This window comes from Hirundo rustica, chromosome 4, assembly GCF_015227805.2.
Source record: "Hirundo rustica isolate bHirRus1 chromosome 4, bHirRus1.pri.v3, whole genome shotgun sequence".
Lineage (NCBI taxonomy): Eukaryota > Metazoa > Chordata > Aves > Passeriformes > Hirundinidae > Hirundo > Hirundo rustica.
The window spans coordinates 65,623,541-65,650,578 of record NC_053453.1 but is presented as its reverse complement, the minus strand read 5'-3'; the positions used below and the strand labels follow the sequence as shown (position 1 = coordinate 65,650,578).

General features: G+C 39.2%; 1 protein-coding gene across 1 annotated transcript in view; it reads right to left on the bottom strand.

The window, feature by feature from the left end:
- MTPN (myotrophin) overlaps positions 1–26,821 on the bottom strand; it is a 30,938-nt gene extending 4,117 nt beyond the window's left edge. Inside the window, exons 1-3 of the mRNA XM_040062602.2 lie at positions 26,624–26,821; positions 4,783–4,896; positions 3,601–3,684 (exon numbers count right to left, since the gene is read on the bottom strand). Coding sequence (XP_039918536.1) covers positions 3,601–3,684; positions 4,783–4,896; positions 26,624–26,695 — 270 coding nt within the window. The 5' untranslated portion in view covers positions 26,696–26,821. The remainder of the gene's footprint in view (positions 1–3,600; positions 3,685–4,782; positions 4,897–26,623) is intronic.
- Between the last annotated feature and the right edge of the window lie 217 nt (positions 26,822–27,038).

Genomic DNA, 27,038 nt, shown 5'->3' with positions numbered 1-27,038 from the left:
AGACGATATGCAAATCTTGCTTGAAAATATGTGTATTCACTCTATCAAATGACAGTAAAAACACTTTGGGTACAAATACATTTTGTCAAAAGTGTGTACAGCAGAGGGTTGTCTTCAGTTTATGCATAAGCTCTCCACAGAGTAAGTACAAATCCCTTCTCAATTACAAGGAAGATTGTTAGTTACTATTAAGGACACTGAACAGTTTAAGAACATAATGGACCTAGAATTTCCATAGCTTCTTTACCGATTAAACAGACAGCCTCACTGAACTTCCATACATTATACCATGCCTGTTCTCACAGCAATTCTCACTTCCCTGAACTTTTTTACAGTCTAATAAACTGGGTATGATACCACTGATGTGCTACCAATATTACTTTTCACAACGCATGATATTTCCCTCTGAAATTTGTACGCCCTTTACTTGCATGTACTCAACCTGTCATTCAAAAAAGATGGTTTGGCAGTGGTTTTTAAGCCAGCACTGCCAGTCTTGTGGTCCAGTGGCTAAACTGATCCTCTTGGAGCTGCTCAACCACCTTGTAGCACCTAGAGACTCTCAGTGCAAGAGATGCACTGAGTTCACTCATGACAGGAGCAATTGCAGTGTTTCCTCTCTCCTATCACTGTGTAACAACCTTGGTCCCAAACAGTACAAGGACATTGCAATTCTTTGGGATATGAACATGAGCTGAATTACCCTGTTCCCAACAAGTGACAATTTGGTTACTGCAAACACACACTTGGGCTGAAACCATGGGAACATTGCTTGCAAAGCATTTATTTTTCCCCTAAAAAAACCCTCGAGAGATTTAGCAGGTATTCAACACCTGTAATCTTAGTTGTCCAGGGAAAAGAAAGGCAACTAAAAGTACTATTTGTACTTTTGTACTTATTTTGTAGGTGCTGGTTATTTCTACTGCTTAGAAAGCACTCAGATTAGAATCTGTGTGGAAATCAAGAAGGCTTCATAGCTGTTCCTTGATGTTAAGCTCAGAAAATCTTGAAGAAAAATGGAACTGTGCAGTAACTGACCTGACAGAATTTAAAGAACTTTAATTCATAAAACTCTCCACCAATGTACCAGCATTCAGGGTACCAAAGATAAGAGTTAACTGAGGTAACTTTGAAGTATAAAGAGAGGTTTTAATTTTAACTCCTCCCTCAGAAAAAGACTTCAGAAAAGTTACTGACATGCAAGATCTGGGTTTCTAAAACAGCTTTACTAAATGTAGGATAACAAGGTCATGACTACCTAAAGAGGACACCATTTATTAAACTCAGTACTAATAAATTTAGAAAATGGCCCATTAGCTAGACAGAAAGATTCCTGCCAACATTCAATAAAAAGAGAAGGAAACAATAAAGGTCAGGTCAAGAGGACTTTAATTTGCAGAAGTACAACACTGCCTGGAAGCAACTTTAATAAAAAACTCATAAAAGTACCATGATTCCATAGTATTCTCTACTTCCCCAAAGTAAAAACCTACTAATATTTGTGTTATGTTCCACTCTGAAAATACACATAAATAAATATAAACTCTCTCTCCTTGGCAGGGTAATAACAAACAAGAACGTTTGCCCACTTAAGCCATCAGGCAAACCACAAATGTTAAACAAGCTCCAAGAGCCACACAGGAGCTACTTGGCTCCAGCTGCAGTTCTGAAAAAAAACCCAAAGCAACAAACACAGAACCCATGACGGCAACTGAGCTCCCACCAAACTGTGAAAGCAGAACTGGGGGCACTTAACAAAGCTGGGAGAAGATTGGTTTACATAGCAAGTAGCAAACTGCTAAAAAGAGTCGCAAGATGACACAACACAGGCAGATGTCTTCTTGTTCAAAAAGTACATGGATGAATTCATGGACAACAGATCTGCCAACACTTCTGAACAGGGGACAGATGCGTGCGCCTCTGAAATCCCCAGTGCAGCAGCCGTGAAAGAAGGGAATGAGTGAGATGTGGTCACACTCACAGCTCTTCCTTTTGCCACTGTCAGAGAAGAAAAAGGGTGCTAAACTGCCCAACTTAACAGGATATTTCTTGTAAAGCAAAAGCACAACTATTTTGGAAGTTGAAAAAATGGATGAAGTTTTTTGCATCCTAAGCAACAACTCTCATCCTCTATTCAAAGCTTTCACACTGTTGTCTATTTTAACATACTGGTTTCTCTGACACGAAAAAACCACAACTTTTTACATGACAAATCAACCACCAGATTACTAAAGAAAAACATGGATCAATGTTTGAAACATTTCTTGAAATACTCCTCCTTCTCTCTTCCCTCTCAATTGCTCGAGAGTCTCATGTAAAAGGTTTACAAACATCCCCACAGTCCATCCACTGTAGAAAGCAATGGAGAATGTTGGCTAAGTAACTGGGAAGAACATTAAACAGTCAGGAATTTTCAGACCTTTCAGTAAGGGCTGAATCCTGATTCCCAGGTATCTAGTACCAAAGAACATATCACTATATGTACAAAAAACAAGCATCACTAACTAACTGTGTTAAGAGACAACAACCTCTACATATAAGCCCTGCCTCAAACAGACAGAGCTGATAAGCCAACTTCCAGTTTATAAATATTTCATCAGCTGGCCCATGTAAATGGAAGCAATCAGCTTTTAACTCTACATGAAGAAATCTGAAAGCAATTTATTATTTGAGCAACTTACCTAGGATGGAAAACCCTCCAAACCAGAAATAGAAATAAATCAACATGGGATAAAAGATACCTCATTTTTTGATAATCCTAAATGAAGGATCAATCCTCACAATAAATTTAAGCAAGTTGGATACACCATTTGAATCCAAAATTAACAGTTGCTGCATTTGTTTACAAAAAAAAAGCATGAGTAATATCAGAGAAGATCAAAGAAGTTAAGTGAAATTCAAGCAGCATTAAGACAGTTAAGGAAAACTTTACCCTGGAAATGGCATATGAAAATATTACACAGCAAGAAATCCTTTGGCCAAATGATGTAAGTGTAACCAAGAAGGAGTGCAAATGAATGCACATGAAAGATTGCTTGAATTAACTACTGGCTTTGTAAAATTGATAACTTTTGTAATATAAATCAAAAGTGCAAATATAGACAGATTAAGCTTATTCTCCCCAGGACAAAATTTACAAGCTGTAGGACAGAGAAAGCTTGGCTTCCTACTGTTATTTCCCCTCCCTCTGCCAACCCAGATGGGTTCTCAGTCATCCGGCAAAAGCTGAGGGAAACCACACCTCTGAGCAACTTCAGAGCAGAGAGTCCATCACATGAAACACTTAAAACAGCTGCCAAAGCCAAATCTACTGAAGAAATGCTTGTTTTCTCCCCTTACTGATTTGCAGTTCTGCTCTCTAGCTAGAGCCCACAATACTCTTATGGTCATTGCTGCTTTTGCTACACCACAGAAGTCCTGCCAGCTTTGTCCTTCAGCTCTCTTTCACCATGATCAGCATACCCTTCTCTGTTTTAGCAACACAAATGGCATTTGTTTGATGTTCTGAACATATCATCTGGAGCATCATAATCTTATTGAAAAAAATCACAGTAATATGTTTTGCTAATGGATAACTTGTTCAAAACATTTGTATCTCACCTTTGACAGAAGCAATTTCACACAGGAAACGTGGCCCTCATAGACTGCTGATAGCAGTGGCGTGATATTGTGTTTGTCTGGAGCCTGTAAATTGAGATACAACTACTTGAAGGACAATTTCACAGAGCATTATAAGGTTTCACAGAACTTTTTAATTTTAATCAACAGTAGAGGAAGTAAAATTTTAAGGGTATTAGCCAGAAATATATTCCACTGGATTTTTTATCTCTCTTTTTTAAAAAAGAAAAGTTATCATTTAATAAAAAGATAATAGCAAGATATTTCTTCCACAAGACTTCTAGGTATCTCAAAGCTTGTCCATAATTTTAGGCCAATGAGGGAAATAATGCAGTTTCAGCTGACAAATTACACCCAATTTAAAAAAACTACTCCTAATTCTCCCATTTCACAGCCAGCATCACTTCAGAAAACAGTTTAGGCTGAAACATTGTTTTGGCTGTCTTCTCTCTAAACTACAGTCCTGAAAAGAATAAGAAATGGAATAACTGAAATGCTATTTTTAACTCTTCCTCAGCTAGGAAAATTCCTAAGGAAGAGATAACTTTTCCAGACATCCAGGAAAATAATCCAAGCATTTTTGTTATGAACTAAAGCGAAGATGTCTTACATGTTAACTTTTGGGCAAGCATTCTACGGCACAACATTTGAGGTGTAGGGTTAAAGTATTTAGGAACTTAACTTCCAGAGAGCTGATGTAGCTTAGTTAAATCTTTTCAAAACAAGAAGCCATGCATGTCAAACTAAAGCAAAATGACTTAAACAAGAAAGAATGTCTCCAAAGAAGAAAAAAAGCACACTAATTTAAACAGCTGATCCTGCCCTGGCTCAGGATGTCTTCTGAAACCCCTTCCAACAAATCAAATATGCATTGCAAACGTTATTCTGATGCAATTACTGGAATAATTTTTTTGATTGTGGTCAAATTAAATATTAACTTTTTATAGCTACAACTTTTTCCAGTGTGTCCAAAGAGAATTAAAACATTTAATAAACATAACTGCAAGCTTCTAACCTCTAGAATCCCACCTCTCAAATATTTTTAAATGCATCAGATTGTTTAGTTTTATTTATATCTTTCAGCGACATTTAGGCACTTACACCAATCCCCTCGGTGTCTGTGGGAAGACTTTAAGAACTGTTTGCAAATACATTAATACATACATTAATGTCAGCTCCTTTCAAGAGCAGAAATTCCAGAATCTCAAGCTGTCCACAGTCTGCTGCATAGTGAAGAGGCTTCCTCCCACCTTCAAGTGTCCGGTTGACATCTTCACCCTTCAATGTAAACATAATCTAATCAGCAAAATTTTAGAGTTAACACAAAAGCGAGAGCTTAAAAGAAATCCAACGCCTTCAGACATGCTGAAGAATGTTCCACCCAAATATTTCAGCCACTGCCCAAGAAAAATGAAAGTTAAGTTGCTCAATTTCTGTTCCCTCACATCAGCATTTATGACTGCAAGACAGCCTTGATCCCTTGTACTGTACTGCATCTCAGGTGTAACAAGTACCAATGCACTATGTAACTCATTATTTTAAAAAAAGCCAAACCAAACCAATAAAAAAAATCATTAGGGCTTGTACAAAATGCTCTCCTTGGCTCATTTTGCTTCTCTTGCCCCAGAACTAGGACCATAATTATCTGGCTACGTTCCTTTGTCTACTTCTATGAATACTGAAGTTTTGCACGATGACAAACCAGCTGCATAGAAGTCAGTCAGCATCATAACTACCAGCAAGTGAGTCCAGGCCATCTATAATTTACAACCCGTCTATGAAACTATCCACCCTGTTTTATAAATAGCACTTGCCAATTCTACATGATATAAACAAGTCAGAAGAGTCAACCAAATCAGGCCACAGGAAGTTGTACTCTAATGCCTCTCATACAAGTGGATTGAGACCTCTCTTAAGGCGTAAACAAAATTTAATTTACTGAGTACCTAATCAGCTTTGTTTCCTCACCTTGGGTTGTGCAACTAAGGATAAACTGATTTACTGCCCTTCATTAGTGACAAGAAGTTACTGGAAACCAACTAGAGACAAGCTGTGTGGTAAGTGGCTTCTTGTTCCTATGTGCAAGGGATCCTAGTATTTTAGGAAGTGGCTAAATTTGGCATCATACCCCAAGCCCTTCATCTCCACAGAAAAACAGAAGAATTTTAGCTGCAGCACCAACTCACACTTCTCTGTAGAGCCACTGCAGTCCCCTCACTCCTGTCCCAGATCTCTAGAAAGCACACAGAATAGTGGGATTGACATACACCTTCCAGACATTATTTCCCTTCTAAGAAAGGAAGAGAAGATTGCCAGAAGGAAATCTTATTCTGCTTTTGATGTTCTATATAATCAGAGTTTTACACTACTAGTCAAATAACAAGATGACCTCATTATTCTCCTCTTTTCTCAATAGGATATTCAATTATTCATCATATACCCTTGTAGCAGATAGTATTGTGATGTAGTTTCCCATCTGCTGAATTTCATTGACAATTAAGTTCCAATTAAAAAAAAAAAAAGTCACCCAGATCAAAGTATGCTAATAGAACATAAGTAGTCTGGGAAAGCATATAAAGCAGCAGTATATAGTTATGTTGAACATTAAACTCTACCCATACTTTCATTTGCACATGGACTCTTCCCATCAATTTTAAAACAACTGGCATTTACATAACCCATCATGTTTGCTCATACATTAGGGATTGGGGGCACAAGTTTGAGAAGTTAACCACATGAAAGCCACATAATAACCAACCCAAAACAGTCTCCAACAACCCTTGTAAAGTCTGACACATGCTAGGACATGGTAAGTCAAGGAGCATGGGAGAAAGGCAGGCAAGCTGAGTCCTGGGACAGCACACAGTGAAGCCATGAAGTTCACAGTCCAAAGGAAAGTCAGTCATCACTTCTCAAGATTATCACAGTCCAGCAAAGCTCTCACTTCCTTAAGCTTATAAATATTGGCTCAGTGGCTTATACTATAGTAATTTTTCTTTGTTTTGAAAAAATAAAACAAAGGTCCTCTGTTCTCTCCTAAGCTGGCTGTGGAATAAATTCCTGCTGGACCATGAGCTTTTAAGATCCCTGTAAAGATGATGAAAACCTATTTACAGGGGAGTACCTAGAAAAATGTCTGCAAATAAAGACATCCAAAACACAGATTACATGGTATTGAATACTGGCACTGAGAACATGTATCATTAACATGCAAAGGTAAACATCAGAACATTTTAGTCTGAATTAACAGAACAAAGGCATCATATAAGTTATAAAAAATTTTAAAAAAAGGCAAAAAACAAGCACTCCTATATTCTGCAATAAACCAAGTCAAATATCCAGTTGTTTCATATGTGTGAAAAGGCACTGTAAAACAGACCACTGAATGTTATAAAGCTTTACCTGGCCCTTCATATTGCCAGTCCAAGAAATATAGAAGTAGGAAGGGAAGATAAACCGATGTATTTAAAATACAGGGATGCAACTCTGGCAAAACCACTTGTTTCAAATTGCAGTCACACATATACATTAAACTTTCAGGACTCTTCACAGATAATTTCTCTCTGGGCTTTACATCTCCTATATATATTGCCTAGGGCATCTCTCCATAGGACAAGCAGTTGTTTCCAAAATGAGGTGTCAAAATCCAGAGAGGTGTGCACGACAAACCACTGGGGTTCGAAAAGAAAATGTATCTTGTACTAATAATAAGATATGAAAATAGCATTTATTTCATATTTAGTTCATCTTTAATTTTCATTTTTTTGGGCTTTATTTTATAATGTGCACATTACACGGTACAGGAGTACATACTGAAGTTGCCTTAAATATCAAGTCCCAATACCCCTGCTCAGGGCCAGGCTGGATGGGGCTTTGTGCAGCCTGCTCTAGTGGAAGGTGCCCCTGCCCAAGCAGGGGGGTTGGAACTAAATCTTTAGGCATAAGATAACGACTTGAGCCCCTGCCTCATAAATGGGACAGCTCTGGCAAAGGTGAGGCTAATTATGCCAACACCGTGAGACAAAGTGATGTCTCAAGCCCTGCCATAGGTTGGTGCAGGAAACAGCACACAAGTAAAGAGTGAAAGAAAAGTGTTATCTCTGAATGAAGTTTTCCAAATTTACTGTGGTTTGGAATAATACTGGCTGAACAGTGTTATGGCTGAACATGCCATAACAAATGTTATGAACTTGGGTTTCGGCAATCTTGCGAGGTGATGATCCTCAATACAGAACTCTGAGACAGCAAAGTAACTAATATATTGGTGGGCTGAAACTAAGCTGCTAAAGGTCTGCATTAAAAATCACCATCCCCTGCAGAGGCACATGGTCAGAATCCACATGAACTGACAAAATGGAGCATCATTTTTCCTTCACACCCATAGGAGTAAAATCTTCCATGCACTACACCAAAGGTGACAGAATGATTCTTCAAGGAAGTTTTATGGGACTTCTGCCATGTTCTAGAGTCTAACAGAGCAGGAAGGAGGTTAACCCGTGTATTTGGAGAAGATACAATTAAGCCAGGATCAAGGAATCCTATCACCCTCAAAATAAAATGTAGCTTCACTCAAAGGTCATGCTTCTCCTAAAAGAAGATTATTTATTTTCACTTTCTAGAGTAGACCCACAAATTTACTAAAAATGGTGAAAATATTTGTGCACAGCTTCAAAAAGTAATTTACCCATGCAAAAGAAAAGGCATGATCACCTCTTTAACGACCTTCCAGAATACATTAAGTTTACTCAGTCAGCCATTTAAGGCTAAGTCTGGCATAAACCACATTAAGTAATATTTTTCTTTTCAGATCAAAGACCCAGGGCACCAGCTATGCAATAACATTAAAAACACATTCAACCCATGAAACACCAGTTCCCAGGTATCTGCATTAATCCCCTCTATTAAAATCTGATTATTGCTAAAGAAAAGCCTCCGTGAATCTCCAATTACTAAACAAGATGACACAAAAGAAGACTTTTATACCCTACTTCAAAAAGTCACACAAAATGTCTAACAGAGTAACATTTAATTAGAAGTTCTTTAAGTATCAGTTGAAACATGCCTATCAACTTTGCACTGAAGGATAGAAAAATAAAAACTGGAAACTCACTTCCAAATACTTTTAAAAACTTTGCTTTTTAAGTAGCTAAGAGTAGGATTCATTATAGTATACTATGAATGCAACTATCACCCACTTTCTGTACCGGAACAATTTAATCCATAAAAAGATCTGTTCTAACTAATTTCTTAAGTGAATTCTGTCAAAAGTAGTTACTCTTGAACTTAATTCTTTCATTACCCTCTGTCTCACAGATTTTCCTTGCTTCACCTTCTCTTGCAAATGTACGTACACAAAATCCCTCATTATAGCTCATGTCCTTTTCCAGTTTAGCTCTAGTCAAGGCTTTGGCTTTCTCAGTTCCATCCCTGCACACCCAGGGAAAGCGCCTATGTTCTTCCTGGGTACCCAATTCCAATTTTTATGCTTCCCCTCTTTCTTCCTGAGCTTAGAGAGGAAATCATGAGAGCCAAGCTGCCCTCCTGTACACCTGATGGATGTCCCAGAGTAATCTAAAAGGATCTGCACTTTGACAGCTGCTCTGAATAAGTTATGCCAAATTTAATTCCTTTTTCTTTTGCAGTCCTTGTTAAAAGAATGAACCAGAGTTTGCTGACTTTATCCCTAATGCATGTTATCACATCAGCTCCACGAAAATGTTGGATGAACATGTTTAGTCATAAAGTACAAGTTCTAAAGCTCATTATTTTCCAGGGTGATTATTTAACCACACCAAACTGATTCCATCCCTCAACAGCCCCTACCTTTCTGTAGCCTCTATTACACAAGGCTGTATTTCATGCCTGCCTTGGTTCTCCCTTTATCCACCAACTCAGTCTTTTCCCAGCTACTGCCAGCTTCGGAAGCATCAACACTTACAGCCAAATGAGCTAAACTCAAGTTTCACCTCATCTAGTGCCCCTCTAGCACCCCTGCAGCACACTCCAGGTGCTTCAAGCACAGGCTTATTTTGCAGTGGCACAGAAACTGAAACCAAACCTGAGCCAGGTGTTCACGTAAGCACTGTGGTTTGTCAGAAGTGTTCTTCTAGAACATTACTGCCAGGCTACAAATGTCACCGCTCACCCTTCAATTTCCCACCAACTTTGCTCCTGTGTGGCAGCAACAGCTTTGCTTCTTCCAGCCAAGTTTGACTCTTCCCACCCCTGCACCAGAATTAGTGGCTGAATGATGAATCCAATGAGGGAACTAAGCAGTGTGAGAATTTATTTGATCATTTCCTTCATCTGTTCCATGACTTGGCACCTGAACACACCAGCAGTTAGTAGCTGGGATTTACACTGCGGTTCTACCACAGGAATAGAATTGTGGCCTCATTAAATCCTATTGCATAGGTTAACTGTATTAGTAGAGCAGTGCCTGTAATACTTGTGGCATTAAAATGCTCTTTCAGATTTAGAAACAACTCCATATCCCCATCTGTACTTATCCTGTCATGCAAAAATAACGGCATCTTCCCTTTTCATGCATTCCTTTCATTGCAGTTTTAATGAAGAAAATCAGATTCCATTCAGTCAGATGTCCTTAGAGTGCAGGGAAGCATCTTACAGGAGCTACTGTGTAATTCCTGTCTTCATTATTCTAGGAAAGGAAATAACTCACTGAACAGTCTGTTCCATTACTTTCATCTCTTTGCATACAAGGGATGGCCACCCCTACAGTATATTAGATAACTTTGTCATTTTAAATACAGCAACAGCTTAATCATTGCTGTCTAAGTGGGAAAGAGGAAGAATAAAAAATCCTCTTTCTATAAAGAAAAGTTTAAGTCCTGTGGATGAGATATTTTGAGTATTTTGCTGCATATTGAAAGTATTACTGTTTTCCCCAAAGTTTTGTTTATGGTGGTTGAATTATTTGTTTTTAAAAATTCAAATATATTAAGTGAGATGTCAGAAATAAACTGTAATTTATGGTGTGGGATACAATCTCAAGACATGTTTTGCTATAACAGAAATTATACTGCTATCCACTGAATGAAATCTTTCCTTCCAATGTAACTGAGTTTTAGTTTTTAAACCAAACTAAGAGCCTGAAATATTAAGTTGTATGTTTTGAAGTAGAACATATATAAACTGAGCTTTGCAATCACTTAAGAGCAATGTATTTTTTAGTCTTCTGGAGGAAGAGCAAGCTTGGATAAATCACACCTGCAGAAAAAATTATCAGCCATATATGCAAACACTTTAGAAAACAATCTTGCATTTCTACCGTGGGTATGTTTGGGGCATGGAAGAACTGATTATGTCTTAATCTCCCCCAAACACTCTATTCCATTTTCTCAGAGTTTGAGTCTGCTCACACTCCTTCAATCATTCTCCACTGTAACTTTCTCTGGATTCATTCACCACTGGAAAGACTTAAAAAAACCCTCATAAGCCCACTCCCCCATGCCTCAAAAATCCACAAAAAAAAGGTAAGTACTCTGAAGATGAAAATACATTAAGTTATTTTTGCCATTCTACTTAAATTCTCAAAATGGTTGTATTTTAAGTACTTGAGCCAAAGTACTTTACTGCTTAATCTGTGTTTGTTTCAGTTGTACGTTCAGAGTTTTCAAGTGTTTACTGCTGCCACATATCAGCTCGGGGGCTCATCTAACCAAAAGTTACCTCCCTAGTGCTGAAGATGTAAACACCTTTACTGAGAATCCCTAAAAACAGTGCAGCAGAAACAACTGAGAAAACCACCCATTTTCTACACAGAAAGTCAATCATTCTACAATGTCTAAAATAACTGTGAGCTTAAAAAATATTGTAAGCCAAGCCCAAACTTCAATCCTTACTCAAACAGTAAAAACAAGGTGGTATTTTTTATATAGCTAATCCATGGGTCATAAACACTCATGGTAATGAGGGAAAACTCAAATACCACACTTCCTGAAATCTGACTAATAATCTAAAAATGTAAGGAGAGTTTAATTCTACAAGCTTGTCAGTCTAGTGACTCATGCCATTACACACTATTTAAGGCTGAAAGGGAACTCTGGAGGTTATGCAGTCTAACCTTTGCTCAAAGTAGGTACAATCAGGCTGCCCAGCTGAGTCCCACAGACCTCCAAGGACTGAGGATTACAAAAATTCTCCAGGCATAAGGAATTCCCAGGGTCTGATCATCCTCACAGGGAAGTATCTTTTCTCTTACACCTAATCAGAATTTCTTGCATTTCCACTGGAACTGTCATCTCTTACACTTTCACTGTGGACAACTAAGCAAAATTCTCTATATCCTGCCCTTTGTACAGAAAGTTAATTACAAGATCTTCCCTTTATCTTCCTAAAAGGAAAAAAACCAAAAAACTAACAACAAAAGCCAAAAAAACAAACTACCACAATTCAAACAGCATCAACTTGAACATCCTTCACCTACCAATAAAAAGGAGATAAAAAAAGCTTTTTTAATTTTTTCAATAGGTCTTTTGCTCCATAAAGCAGTTTGGACAGTTCTTCCTATGCCTTCCAGATTCCTAACTAACTTCTACTGAACTTCAGGTGTCATAACTCCTCCATCTCTGCACTTCTGAACAACGTTTCTAGATTCCTTCCAGTGGACCATTTTGCTTTCCCCTTCTCAGTAACTCTGAGTATTCGTTACAGATTCCTCAAACTCTGTGACCCGAGATGCAAGCTGCAGCATTGAAAAGCACTCAGCATTTCTCCTGCTCTCATATAAGAAAGTTCCAAGTCCTAAAGAAAGGCTCCTGAAGGATCTTGAGCTTCTTCACTTTAGAAAGGCTGCAGTATCATCTTATTTCTATTCAAGCAGGACAAGTACACCAAGCACAGGTACAGTCTGGGCAGAGAACAGGTCAAGAGCTGCTCTGGGGAGAAGGACTTGGGGGCGCTGATGGATGAGAAACTTTGACACATCTCAGCAAAGGGTGCTTGCAGCCCTGAGAGCAAAGTGTACCATGGACTGGACCCAAAGCCATGGGGCCAGCAGGTCAATTCTACCCCTCTTCACTGACCTGGCATGCTGTGTTCAGCTCTGGGACACATTTAGATAGGATATGTGGATGAGATGGTGGTTAGGCACCAGAACAGGTCGCCCAGAAGGGCTGTGGATGCCCCATCCCTTACAGTTTTCAGGGCCAGGGAGGATCGAGCTCTGAGCAACCTGCTCTAGTGGAAGGTGTCTGTGTCCAAGGCAGTGAGGTTGGAGCTAGATGATGTTTTAAGTTCTCTCCAACTCAAACCATTTTATGATTTTATGAAGTAACACAAAAAAGGGCAATCTGATCTTTCATCACAGAAGCAGAACTTTATATAGCTGTCCTCCTCTGAATTCTTCTTCCACAAATCAGTTGCTCAAGCACAGAACTGGAATCTCAAATACTCTGTTTTTCAATTAACTTTGAAGACTTGAGAAGAACTAAAGTTGAATATTCTGAGTTCAAACACAAAAAACCAACACAGTAGGCTGAGCTTTACCAACAAAAACTCAACTGCTACTACCCCCATTTTCTTACTATTAGAATTTTATCATTATTGAAACAATCCTTATGGGCAGAAGTACTAGATTTCCCATATGACCTGAACAAGAATGCTTTCCTACTCCCCAGTCTGCCTCTGGAGTGATTCTGCATGGATTCCATTCTGTAAACCTTGTTCTCCCCTAGAGCATTGATTCACACGCTGCCAACCCTAACTGCAAACTGGAATAAAAGAAACCTACAAAGCCAAGAGATGTATTTTTATAAAATATGTTGAAGAAATCTGACAACGTTGTAGAATACCAACAATGCACCCTGATGCACAAAAACAGTCACCCAATCTGCCCTTTAGGCCTTCACTTCAGCGATCCCACAACATTCCACCCAGTTCTTTGGGTAGTGCTGTAGTTCAGCTTTTGCTCCCACCTCACAGAACAATCTGAGTGTCTAAAAAGCAGCATTGACTTTGATGAAGCAGTTTTCGTTCCTGCCAAGACAAACTGATTTAGCCAACCAAAATCCATGCTAGCACTTTCACAGGTCCCTGGAGATTACCAATAGGAAAAGACACTAGATATGAATTACCGAATCCATTTTACAGTGTTTCTAGAAAATTTATTTATTGTTTTCAAGTGTGAAATTAACACTAGTCTGAACGCCCTTGGCTAGCAGAGAAAATGAATTAATTTCTTCTTCCAAGCTGGTTATAAAATTTCCTTTTAATACATGATAACCGAAATGAGCACCTGCCTGAAGCAGTTTTTGCTGGGTAGAGAGGTTAAATACTTGCATGTGTGCCAGGAACTGACACAGCTTTACATTGATACAGCAGACAGACCCTCACATCACCTGCCTTAACATAAATCTGAAGGTAACTGAACCAGCAGTCCAGTACTTTAGGCAACAAAATAATTTATGTAAGCTTTTGTGTATTTCATCACAACACTAGTTCAATGTGCTGTTTTCACATTCCCATCTGTTTTAACTAAGAGCAAGAACAATTCAAACGACCAGCTCAAAACAAGTCAGTGCAATGTACCATTTAAACTTCTGTACTTTTTTTTTTCCCTATAAAAGGAAAAAAAAACTCTTGACACATGATGTGTCAGGGATTGTCGACCTAAGAACTGGGTAGAGCAGACGGGAAAAATAAAATTCACATTTCCACTCAACCTGTTTTATTGAAAAAACTACTAAAACAATGCAGGAGGCCTAAGAAGAAACAACAGTATTTTATCATTTCTGCTCAGCAAGTTTATTGAGTCTCAAGTTTTCTTGTCTCTGTCTTCTCATTCACAAGAAAAATGAGCATGTTTCACTAATAGAAAACTCCTGGAATGCTTGGAATATCCTGAACCACTGAGCAGTAAAAGCAGTTGTCTCTGCAGGCTCAGTGAGGCCGGGTTAACACTGATTTCTTTGGGTGACTGAAACAAAGTAATGTTTGAAAATATAGGGGATTCACGTGAGAATTTTGATCTAGCACAAAATTTTTGCAGTTGCCACTGGAAGCTGCCTACTTGCATTTACAATGAGTTTATTTCCTTAGCTCTGGCTGGATCTTATTGCAAGTTTTTAATTGAAGAAATCAGCTTTAAAATCATAAACGATTCACAGCTTACAGCATTAATCTTGGCTTCCCTTTCTGTTCTTTGGGCTTAACCCAGACTTTGAGTCAATAGTTATTTCACCGGGTTCCACTCTTGGTTTGAATATTAGTTACTAACTGAAGCCTGAGTGGACTATATTTGCCTGCAGACAACTGAACTGAAGCAAATGACCTAGATTTATTGTGTGGGATAACCACTTTCCACTTGGAGAATTTCAGAAAACCTAGAAGTTTGTTGGTTTTTGTTTAACAGCTGAGAGTGACTGCATTAGCTAAGCCTTCCTAATGATTATTTCTGTGTTTACCTTCAGAGATATTAAATAACACCTTTTCAGCTCTTCTGGGTATTTTATTCCTTGTCCTCTTTCATAACTTGAAGCAAAAAGGAATTTTCTCCCAGATGTCTTCTTTCTACCCTGTATGCTTTGGGAAATATATGGGACAAGCTGATTTTACACCTCCCCCTCATCACATCTTACTGAAACAAACAGAAATAGCAAAAACATCCACAAGAAATCCTGTAGAGATAGTGATCAAAAACCAAATCCAAGTTAACAGATGTTGAAAAGGGAACTTGAATACAGAAAGTTAAACCCCTGCGGAAGAGGCTGCAGATATTATCAAATTTTCATTATTTTCCTGGATTCACTTTTAGTAGTTGCTATTAGTTTAGCCTACAATATCCAACTGAGCTTCTGTTTTTAAAAACATGAAAAAAAGGCTACTCAAAGAATTTCAGCACAACATTCCCCCTGAAAGACCCTCATCAGTTTATCAAAAAGGAATTTCTGTTCTGAGGACAGCGTGTGTCTCTCCAGGCGGTATTTTGCAGCAAGTTCTACAATCAGAGCAGACAGATGTAGGTATCCATGTAAAAAATGGATATCTACTTTGACATTCTCTACTTCAGGAGAAGCCTTAATTGCTAATAATAACATAATAATTAACAATAATAATTGCTCATAACACCAATACTTGGTCTATAGAAGTTAAGAAAATGAATTATGAACCTGATGATGAATTTTGCCTATATTGGTATGGCATCTAAAGTACTCTGAAAAGCTTTTAAAGCACTGCTACACTTACTCTGGCTTAAGCCGACAAAAAGGTGCTTAACAAACATACTTTTCAGGTTTTGTTGGTGGTAAACAAGTATCTCGCTTATCCACCATAATCAAATGCAATCTGAAGTCCTTTGTCTCAGTCAAACGAATACAATTCCAGAAACAACTGCTAAATAAACTGAATTACTGAGCCATCTGTGCTTCAGTTGTATCAGCATTTTGGGAGACAAACAAACCTGATACAGGAGTTGTTCTGTAGAACAGTAATGAAGCAACAGTTTCCTAGCTACAGCTTCTAGAAGTTTGTGCTACAATCCCAGCTCCAAAGATGTACCAAACACATGTGTTACTGAAAACAGCTGTTCTCCCCTCCCCAAAATCCTTCATCTGTGCAAGACCTGAGTGAGACACAGTGTAACCCAGTCACTACTTGCACAAGCAAGGGATGAAACAGGAATGAAGGGCCCAGTTGTGCAGCATCTCGTAGCTCTTACGAACTTCCATTTTAAAGTTTGGTTCTTAGGCAACAGCTCGGAGTAAAGGCAGCAGCTAGTTCTGACAGAATAAGCTGTTGCAGACAAAGATATCATTACTCTCTGTTCAGATTATCTCTTTAACTGATGAATGCCAGTGCATGAAATATTCTGGATCACAAGCTGAAACAGCCAATGATCAGACATTTTCCAAACTGTCTCTGCTTAGAAAGATTGTTAGAATTCAGAATTAAAGGTAAAACGCTTTAGTTATAGCATCAGGACTCACCTGTCAGCCCTCATATGGGGGGCACAAACATCATTAAAAGCCTTTAACCAATAATTCTAAAGAATTGCAGATCAATCTAACAAGTTTATACCTCAAGCTGACATAAACCTAAAGTTCACTCTAAAGAGAGGTGTTAAGGAATGCATCTATTGAACACAGTGCAGTGCCCATTTTCATAGGCAACACTGAGCTGGCCTGAAAGGGTTGGATTTTTTATTCTGGAAGTGATTGGCCAGTCTCTGTTCTCCCACTGCATTCTGGATGATGTGATTTAGATGATACCTACTCAAAGGGTATACTTTGCAGAAGATATTCCAGCTCACATGGGTGCCAGATTGCTAAACAGGAGCCATCAACCATACATAAACCAGGAATCAGAGCCATTCTGTTTCAGTAGTTCAGTACTATACCATCAGCAAACTGACAACAGAAGACACGATGAAGACAGAAAAAATCTACAAAACAACATCTGTTCCTGCAAAAAGGAATATTTCTTCCTCAAGCCTAATGTGTCAGGCATTGCTCCAAATGTTAAGCAGCTGAGCAAAGGATCCCAGCCATTACCAAGCATTCTGCATTGAGTTGTTAACTCCCAATTAAAACACTTTCAGTTTCTGGAAGAAGCCCACATCAAGTTCTGTATTAAACTGCTCAGTACATGTTTGTCCAAGGAATGAACAGGAAGTGGATGTTTTCCTTTGAGACAAACACAAGGCGCCAGCTACTGGGTTTCAGTTTCAATAGATGCCAGTTGGATATTTTGAATTCTCTGCACGACCAAAAGACACAATAATTAAAAAACCCCCACAACAACAATAAATGTGAATTCTCAAAGCTCAGGTTGTACTGTATCAGGAAGATATGAGAGAATAAACAGGAAGATGAGTGTATCTCCCAAAGATTGTTGCTATGATTAAAAAAAAACCCCTGAATTTAAGTGCTTTAATTGGGGCTTAGCACCATAAGTAGGAATTACTTTTCCAGAAACTGAATAAAAGATATGTCCAAATGTTCTATGAAATCCAAAGCAACAAAGCTTAGCTTCTATACAGGTTTTCCTATAAGATTAACAGTATTATTTTCATGTGCACATTGAATTTACATTTTCTTCATTCAGCAATACATAAGAAGATATGAAATTTCAAAAGCAGCATTAATGAGTTCTAGAAGTTTTGTGCCTTAGCACAGAATTTTGTTGACATAATGAAGCAGTTGGTGATTGGAATCATGCAAAAACAAAACATGGAAGCAAAAAGAACTCGATCAGAAAAGCTATTTTTATATCCATCAAATAAATGTTACTTTCTGAGCAGTATATACTTAAAAACATATGCATTAACAACTACAGAATGGCTCCCTAAACCAATTATACACACTTGAAATATTCAGCTTCATTGTAATACTTTCATTAAAACTTATAAATATTGGTATTGCATTTATAAGTTTGAAATAATCCACCTACAAAAGTTAAGATATTTTCTCTGGATTTAGAGGAATTACTGTTCAAAATTCTTTAGTAAATACAGTCTACTAACTTGTCACAGAAATGGAACTAAAGACTATATTTCATGTTATACTCTAATTAGAAGACCCTGTTTTAAAAGTAATTATATGTACTGTCATTATGCCCAAGATAAATTTAAATAACACACAATTGGCTGTTTTGATCACAAGCCAAATTCAAGTTTTTTAAATCATGCTAAATATCTATGACTTTAGCCAAGAAAGGGTTAACTGCATTTTTGAACTTATTGAGAAGTAAGCAATCCAAGAAATAAAGATTCTCACATATGCCTCACTTGAGTAAAAAGGATTCTGTGGTTTTTTGTGGGTTTGTTTGGTTTTTCTTAATACAGGACATACACAGAAATGCAGATCTCACCTTACAGGAACTCTCCTGACCTCCTTCTTATTTGACTTGAAATCTACTTTCAACTGCATTACCAGAATCAAGTGCTGCAAGTATTTTTGAACAAACAGAAAAATACTTTTAAAACATTTATTGCCTATGGTATTTGCTTTCATTGTGTCATTAACAAATCAGTTTAAATGAGAGATGCTGATGGTAACTGTTCTATGGACAGCTCTCTCTATTGTCTCAAATAGCCTAACAGCTCATCTTTCCTGCTTGAAGTCAATCACTAATTTATAGGTCACAAGTGTGTTAAAAAGCAAGTTCATAAACGACCAGAGTTTGGGAAACAAAAGTATCGGTTATTCAACAATAATTACCACAACTTGATCTTGGCTCATCAGAAACTTTGCGCACACAATTTTGTTGAATAAACTGAGTCAGGACATTCTCTGAACTTTGGCTGCAAGTGTGACAGGGCAGTCTCCAGAACACCTATCTGCTGATGTTTTGGTCTGCTCAGCTTATTAGCCACAGCATGCAATTACTCTCTTTGATTTCTAAAGTGTACCTGAAGGGTAAGTAAAAGGATTTCACCATTTCCCCTCTGGCCTGTAACCACTGAGGAAGGCAGCAATGTCTGTAAGCAAAGATGAAACTGCAGACCATATTTTAATTCTTAGTCTAGCAAGAAAGACAGAAAAATCCTTTATTTGAAGAAATGCAACGCCCTTGGCAGATGATGTATCTGAACTGAGCTACAGAATTATCCTGCATAAGAAATACTAATAAAGACTGTAAAAATGGGCAAAGTGGTAAAAACACCAAATCCCTAGTCCCCCAAGCTACTTCAAAACCATATTCATGTGCATTATGAGTTTTCAACACCGTATTTTTCTTTCCCTTCCTATTCTCCCTCATCATGACTTCAGTTACTTTTGGGAAAACAAATTATTTGCTACCCTAGATTTTATTAAAAAGAGAAAAAAAAGTTCCTTAAAACCCAAAAAACTCCCACACAAAACACAAGTACATTCCAATCAAACAAAGAATTAAGACGAGAACTGTAGCTTGTTCAATAGGACTTATTAGTACCGATTGCATTCCAAGTCAAAAAGACAACAGTACAGGTAGCAGTTCCTTAACCATTTAAATGAAAGCATTGTTTCCACCCCATCCGTGGCCTGTGATTGTAGAATGTGCCATCGCTGGTCACAATCAACATAGGCTTTAACACCAGTATACTATAAAAAGAAGTTAATCTCACACCCAGCATCCAATAAAGGTTTTAAACTCACTTTAATGTGAGCTGCGCTGATTTGTACCTACCCCTCCTCATAACGAGCTAAAGCAGAAAAACATCTAATTGTTCAAAACTGCTGAAACTGCAACTTGTAAGAAAAACAACTGTTGTATAACCAACTGGCCAGTTATCGGCACTTATTAACTCCAACTCACGCTTTTGTCCTAGCAATAGATCTGTCTATGGAAACGACTACTGCTTCTTTCCACAGAACTGTACTGGGAAATTCAACATTCATTTTGCTACAGAGGAGATGAAAAATTTGGAGTAATTTAACACAAACCTTCAACTTCAGAAGCGGGCAAATTAGGTAGAAAGAAGTAACTTTGCTCACACTTCTGTGTGGACACATTCAGAAGCTCAAAGAAGCATAAACATAAAGCCATAAAAAACATGCTAAACTCAACTGATGCTTCAAACAAAACTGTATCCATGACTTCAGCAACACAATCATATACATGCCCTAGTTTTCTGTATCTTTCCTAAATTTTCTCTTCTGACCTTTGATCAGACATAAAAATTCTTGGACATGAGAACCCTGAGTGCACAATGCTCTCCTTGAACTTAAGTAGAATAGATGACGTTCAAGGTCTGATATCTTACCAGCTAAGCCTATGGTCCTTCAGAAAAAGCACATGGAAGTTGTTTGATCTGCTGAGAACTACTCAAAGGAATCCTTATTTATGCATTTTGACACTGCTGCAAGATCCACTCATCCAGTATTTTTTACTTGTGTGGCCTGCATGAGTCACCAATGCCATGGTACCCAAGTCAACATTCACTGCACGATCTCCACATCTAACACGCTTTCCACATATTATTCCAAATTGGTACAGATCCATACCACTGCAGAACTGTTCTCTCGGACTTTTAGAGAGCTTAGCCCATCTCCTGTAAGCCTTCTTGAAGTCAAAATTAACAAAGCTAGGCTTGTAAAACAAGGATTTATTAAAGATAAAACTGATACAAAAGGGAAAACTGTGGTAAGAATAAGGGAGAGCAGAAAGAAGAGCAGTAGCAGAAGTAAATATTTTCCTCACACCACTGAATTCTCTGCTTGTTATTCATAACCTATTCCCAACTTTGACTGTCATACTTAGGAATGCATATGCTGTATACCACAAACTTGGACAAAACAGGATATATTTCAGAGATAAAATTTGCTTTTAATTTAGGAAATTGAATACATTAACATATCAGCAAAAAAAACAAAACAAAACAAAAACCCCAGTGTTTTATTAGTCTTAATAACTCTCTCTACTTTTTGCAGCAAACACCCATCAGGCACGGGACGAGTTGGCACGGTAAGAACAACCCAGACAGAATCAAGTAAGGAAGTACTTAACTTGGAGGTTTTAAGCATAGAAAGGTCATTTATGAATCGCTTAGGCAATATATTAAAGCCACCAAGATTTTCAGAGCACAAAAGCAAACTCAATGAACAAAATCACCACAGACTGATATCAACATCTCAAATAAAATACTACATTTAGCAGTTTCAGATTCACAATCATGCAGATGATCACAGCTGGAATGAGCTCTATTTACATTTCAAATTGAAATGGCTGAAGAATCACTTCTATCTGTACCTTCACAAAAAAAAAGATTTGAGAATCCTGGGATGTTCATTCAGTCAGTGAGTCACACCTACTACTGCAGTGCCAGGTTTGCAGGCAAGTTTGTTACTCCATGCTGCTCCTATAAACTACTTAAGAATTGATGCACAAACTATTATTATCTGTGAATAATTCTTTGCCACATGTCCTCAGACTTGCTGGGATCAGACTGGGGAAATTAATTAGCCATCCTGGAGAGGTGGTTTTTAACAACCTAATTCATTTTATTGTACACACTACTAAGTGGCAGTCATGCTGTGTTTTTCTGAAAGTTTTTCAAGTACATTCCTCGGATTTTGGTTAAGAGTAACTCCACCACAAATATGGAATCTGCTAATGGCAGGTTACAGTAGCGAACAATCCTCCTGTTCCATAAAAGAAGGATTTAGGTCATCATGTTCAAATTTGCAAAGTGTAAATTGAACACCAAGTTTAATTAGAACTACGCAGTACAACAAAATTATCTTTAGCACTCACACTTCTGCAGACTCAACAGTAATCAAGTGGAAAATAATAGAACTCCTAGAATCTGCAGATAAAGACAAACCCACAAAGTGAAAATGCTGGCCTAACACTGGGGAGTTACAATACAGAGATATCCACAGGGAACAAACTCAGACTAGCAGTTCCCAGGTCAGGGCTAGCTCTGATATGCTCTCAGACAAACCAGTGAGGTATAGCTACCCTGCACTGTAACCCAGACAGGCTTCCAGGCTGTCACTCAAGAGCAGGAAACCTGTTACCTGACTAGAGGCAGTTCAGGTATCAATGTAGCTATAAAATAATGTGCACTTCAGCATCCAGCATGATGAGACAAGGGGAATTTCAATGTATCCATGGTACATTTTATCAGTAAATCAAGTGATCTACTCATATATAGCAACCACTTAAATACTCCTTTACATTTAGCTTGTAACTGAAGGTGTAGAAATTATTGGAATGGACAATGAAAAGAGGTTACCCCCAAGAATTAAAAGCTATTTATTACTCCACATTGATCTTTCTTCTTGCAGATATATTTAAGTCTCTTTTCTTTTACACAACACTTAACTATACCCCTGACTGCTGCTTCTATTTCAAAAAGGTACTTCTAAACATTTTTTTTTTTAATTTTAGCCTCTGTAGTTAGTTTAGCAGTAGTCAAGTTTTATGCATTTCTCAAGACATGTATTCAAACTTCACAATATCCCAAAGAATTGCAAGACTGCAGCAGCACAGTTTTGTCAAGAACACACAGGTGGTCGCTGTTGTCTAGCTGAGTTATTGAGGTCCTCCAGGAATTTGGTTTTGTTTGTTTCGTTATTTAAAAAAAACAAGACTCCACACCAGAAATGCCTACTAGGCCACTTTCTACAAACATCCATTTCACAGCCTACCATCACACTTCAACTTCCCAGTCCTCTGTGCAGTAAAAATCTGGTGCTTCCAGTTTGGTTGCCTGTCCTATCTTCTTATGGTATTATGTTAGTTGACTTATCAAACTTAACTGTAAGCAGTGGTAGGTTTAGGAAACGATGTAAGGGATTAAAGCAGCTCATGAAAAGTGGGGAATTCTCAGTTAAGCTATGGGAGATGAAATTACTTCAGAACAAATATTTCTTGAAGCCTCTCCTACAAATCTAAGTTTATCTTGCCCAAAACTTGATGCCTAGTGAATAAAAGAAATTGCACTCTGCCTCAGAAACCTACTGCTGACTGGAAATGCTATGAGCACATGCTGATAGAGAAGTCCTTTCTAACCAACTGCCCATCTTATCTAATTCCACTGGGGAAGAAGGGTAAAGAAAAGGAAAGAGCAAACACCATTCATATTAAGAATTTCTGTAGGCTTAATATAACCTGCTCTTCTCCTTACTAGTACTTTTTAACCCACTCCCTACCTTGAGAGAGGTAAACTTCTTTCAGCTGTGTGGGTTCTCCTCACCCCATTAAACTGCACATTTGATTCAGCTGTTCCCATGGAAGTTTCTGTTCTCTTGAGGAATTTTAAAAATTTGAGTGGATGTACGTGGGAAGACTGCGGAATTCCTTCAATCCCTTAGATTCTTGCAGGCATCTCTGAAGCCAACATATGCTGGCTATGTTAAAAAGGAAGATATCAATGAAAGCAAACAGTAAAAACTACTTTTTAATCTAGTCATCATAAAAATAACTGACACTGTACTTAAATGCTGACATGACACACTAGATACAGTATTTCGGGAAAAATTTACATTTGCCATAAAGAAAAAGTTGACACTGTTGCAAGTTGAGAAATGTAGATGCTAATATGATGTCTCTTACAAAAACAGAAAGAAGTCTTACAAGACTACTCCAACTACAAAAATAATATTTCATATTTTCATAAAATAGAAGCCACCAGTATCTTCCAAGTGCAGACTGGCAACCCTGAGATCTCTTTTGCTAAACAATAAAGTAGTATCATGTGGCACTGCCTGTTCGATTGCTACCCCTCAGAACTACTCCTTCTGTGAAAAGTCTTTTTTCCTGAAGAAAGTACCTTCAGGAGAATGCAAGATCCCTATGTAGAAAAACATGTAATGCAAATGGGGACCCTTGCTTCTGTTTCTGCATCGTTTCTTTGTCCAGGAACTGCTGAAGTAGCAGAAACACTCTTTCTTTTTGGTACTTACTAGCCAAGACTCAGATTTAAAAAAAAAAAAAAAAAAAAAAAAAAAAAAAAAAAAAAAGTATGATTCCAAAGACAGAACCACAACTTATTACACACAAGTGAAGAGAGTCCTGTCTGATTAAGAGAGTTCAACTCTTACAGTTCCAATGATAATATCCATTTACATTATTATTTTTTAAAGCACCCAGGGTCACCTAATTAGCATTTCAAGCACTGCCATTCAGATATGAAACAAACTCAGAGGTCAAACCATTCATGTGGTAATTGGTGGCAAAACTGCAAGACCATAGTTAAAGGCTGTATTATTTCCAAACAAATAATGAGGAAACAAGACTAGAACAAGAAACAAAACAAACGAGAAGTTGGGAAACAAAAGTTTCAGGAAGACAGACAAGGAAGAATTCTCTGAAGATGCAGACCATGAGATATATGACTGCCTCCCCCATTACAGGGAGAGGAAATTTCTGCCACTGCAGAGTTTATATAAGTAAAATTCCTGAACATTAAATCATACTTAGAGCAGGAAAGCAGCAGGGAGCAGAAGCCATATAACTGATAAGGAAGAAAGTCAGAAAGAATATACAGCACAGAACAGATACTTTCCTGAGAACTCTAACTACCAAAGCATGACTTGCCTTCACATATTTCATTAATCTAAGAACTGAGAATGTGAAGTTCCAGCTGAGGCTTCTCCTAGATTCAGATGATTCATGGAGTTCTCTTGCCCTTTCTCAACGTACATTTCCTGTTGTACAGTAAAACAAACTGATTCTTTTACTCTTCTTCCCTGAAAGCACCCCCTCTACTTCATTTAACTTCCCAAAACCCACCTACCTGCACCTCTGTAAAACTTACAAAAAATTAGACCAAAAAAATTTACAAACCACTAGGAAGGATGAGGATCAGTCAAAAGTTGCTTATATAAGATTTGTTTCCACAGGAAACCAGCCTAAGAGTTTACTAGCCACAGTCTGCCAAGGAAACAAAAAGGACTGAAAACATTTGACTTCTTGTACGTTGTTTAACAATTGAAGACACAACACATACTTCCAAGTGGGAGAAAAGTATGAGTAAGATTAGGTTACAAATCAACAGAAAACACCCAGAGTTTATTCAACTACATTAGGAGCAGTTCTACAATATAAGAGTGCTCGAGGATTTCATGCTCCTTTTACACTAACCATTTAACCCCTTGGAGGGTCTCTCTCTTAAGGACTTCTGCCTCATTAGTGCAGCTAGGCGATAGCCTTCAGCCTCTACTACAGCAGCATCCAGGCTGGCTCAAGCCTCTTCCAATAGCAGACGGAACCAAGTATTTGACTCGGCACTGAAGCAGCTGAAGAGTGATCACATAAATCCACTGGCTACATGAGTTGCAGTGCCACTCAGGAAGAGCAAGAATACGAAAAAAAGCTTTCTAATTAGCACTGAAGTGAACTTGTAGATATAAACCAAACAGAGACAGTTTTTGCCAAAGCTTTAAAGCTTTTGCCACAGATTCAATAACTACTAGCGTGCACTGAAGTTTCTAGACACGGAAATCCTTTAAAACCTGTAGGAAAAATCCAAATATACTGCTGAGACAGTCTGCAAGTCCCCAAATTTAAGAAGATATTAGACATACCAATGTATTGCCCAACATTAATACACAGACACAGGTACACAGCCTTTAGCAAACAGCTGAAGTGGGATAATTACATTATTCCCAGATATTTCCTCTTGAACTTTATAGGCAGAGCATGTGAGTGCACAGCCACTTTGATGCAAAGTCCAAAAGCTTAGTTGGAACTGTCACAGAAGACTATTCAGGCTAAGCTGTTGGACTTTGTACTAAAGCAGCTGGAAGTACTTGCACACTTTTCTTATTGCCACGAGTGCTACAAGTTTGAAAGTTGACAACTGGAGTAGAAAGAACTTAAATCATCACATTAAAGTTGTGTCAGCACGTGTCAAGCTCCCGAAGACAATCATTACCTTGTTCGGAGATCTAAATAATTACAGGTAAATTAGCTGTACACCTCTGCTCTGATGTAACAATATTCCTCAACAGTAAGGGTTCACTGAAGCAGAATGTTGCTCTTACGTACTTTTCCCACAAACTTCAGCGACAACAGAAGGCAAATGAGGACAGAATGCTGCTCTCGAATACTGCCATGTACCTGAGGACTGTTCAGCCATCGCACAGGTGTCTGCTGTTCCTTCAGCCCTCGCCCGAACTAGGTATCAACACACTTCCCAGAAGGTTAATGAATTAAGCCTCAGCACACCCGGTAGCTTAGCATCACCCTATTAAGGATGAGCCCTGAGGCACAGGGTGGAAGGATAACCAGACCGAAGCCACAAATCCACACAAGATCAGCGGGGCAGGACCGAGATCCTGGCTGTCAATCCATAAGTTTCACGTACTGACACGGAATAACTCCACCGGCATGCGCGAGGGGCGGCCGGGGGCAGCAGAGAAGGAGGAAGCCGAGGAACCGAGAGGCCCCGAGGAGGGGGAGGGGCCCTCAGCTCCGCACGGAGCTCAGCCGGTGCCCACGGAGCGCCCGCGCAGGCCGCGGCTCCCGCCGCCCCGGCCCCATCCCGGGGGCTGCGCGCACATCCCGCCCTCCCTCCTTCCTTCCTTCCTCCGCCCGCGCCGCCGCCTCCTCCTACCTTGGCCACGTAGTCCTTCACCTCATCCAAGTCTCCGTTTTTGAGGGCCCACATGAACTCCTTGTCGGACATCGCGGCCGCCGGGCGGGGGGACGCGGGCGGGCGAGGCGGCGAGGGGCCGGCGGCAGCTGCCGGGAGCGCGGGCGGCGGCGCGGGCGGCGGGAGCCCCTCCCCGGCTGCCGGGCGGGGCGGGGCGGGGCCGGGCTCGGGGCAGCGCGGGAAGGCGCGCGGGCAGCGCGGGGCGGGGCCGGGCCGGGCCGGGCACGAGGCAGCGCGGGCGGTCCCGCCGGGGCGAGGAGCGGCTTCGCTCGCGCGCGGCCGCGCTTCCGCTTCCGGTTCCCGCGTCCGGCCTCCGCTCCCCCTCGACGCCCACGCGGGACGGCGGCACGCGGGGCGCAGGGCGCATGCGCGCGCC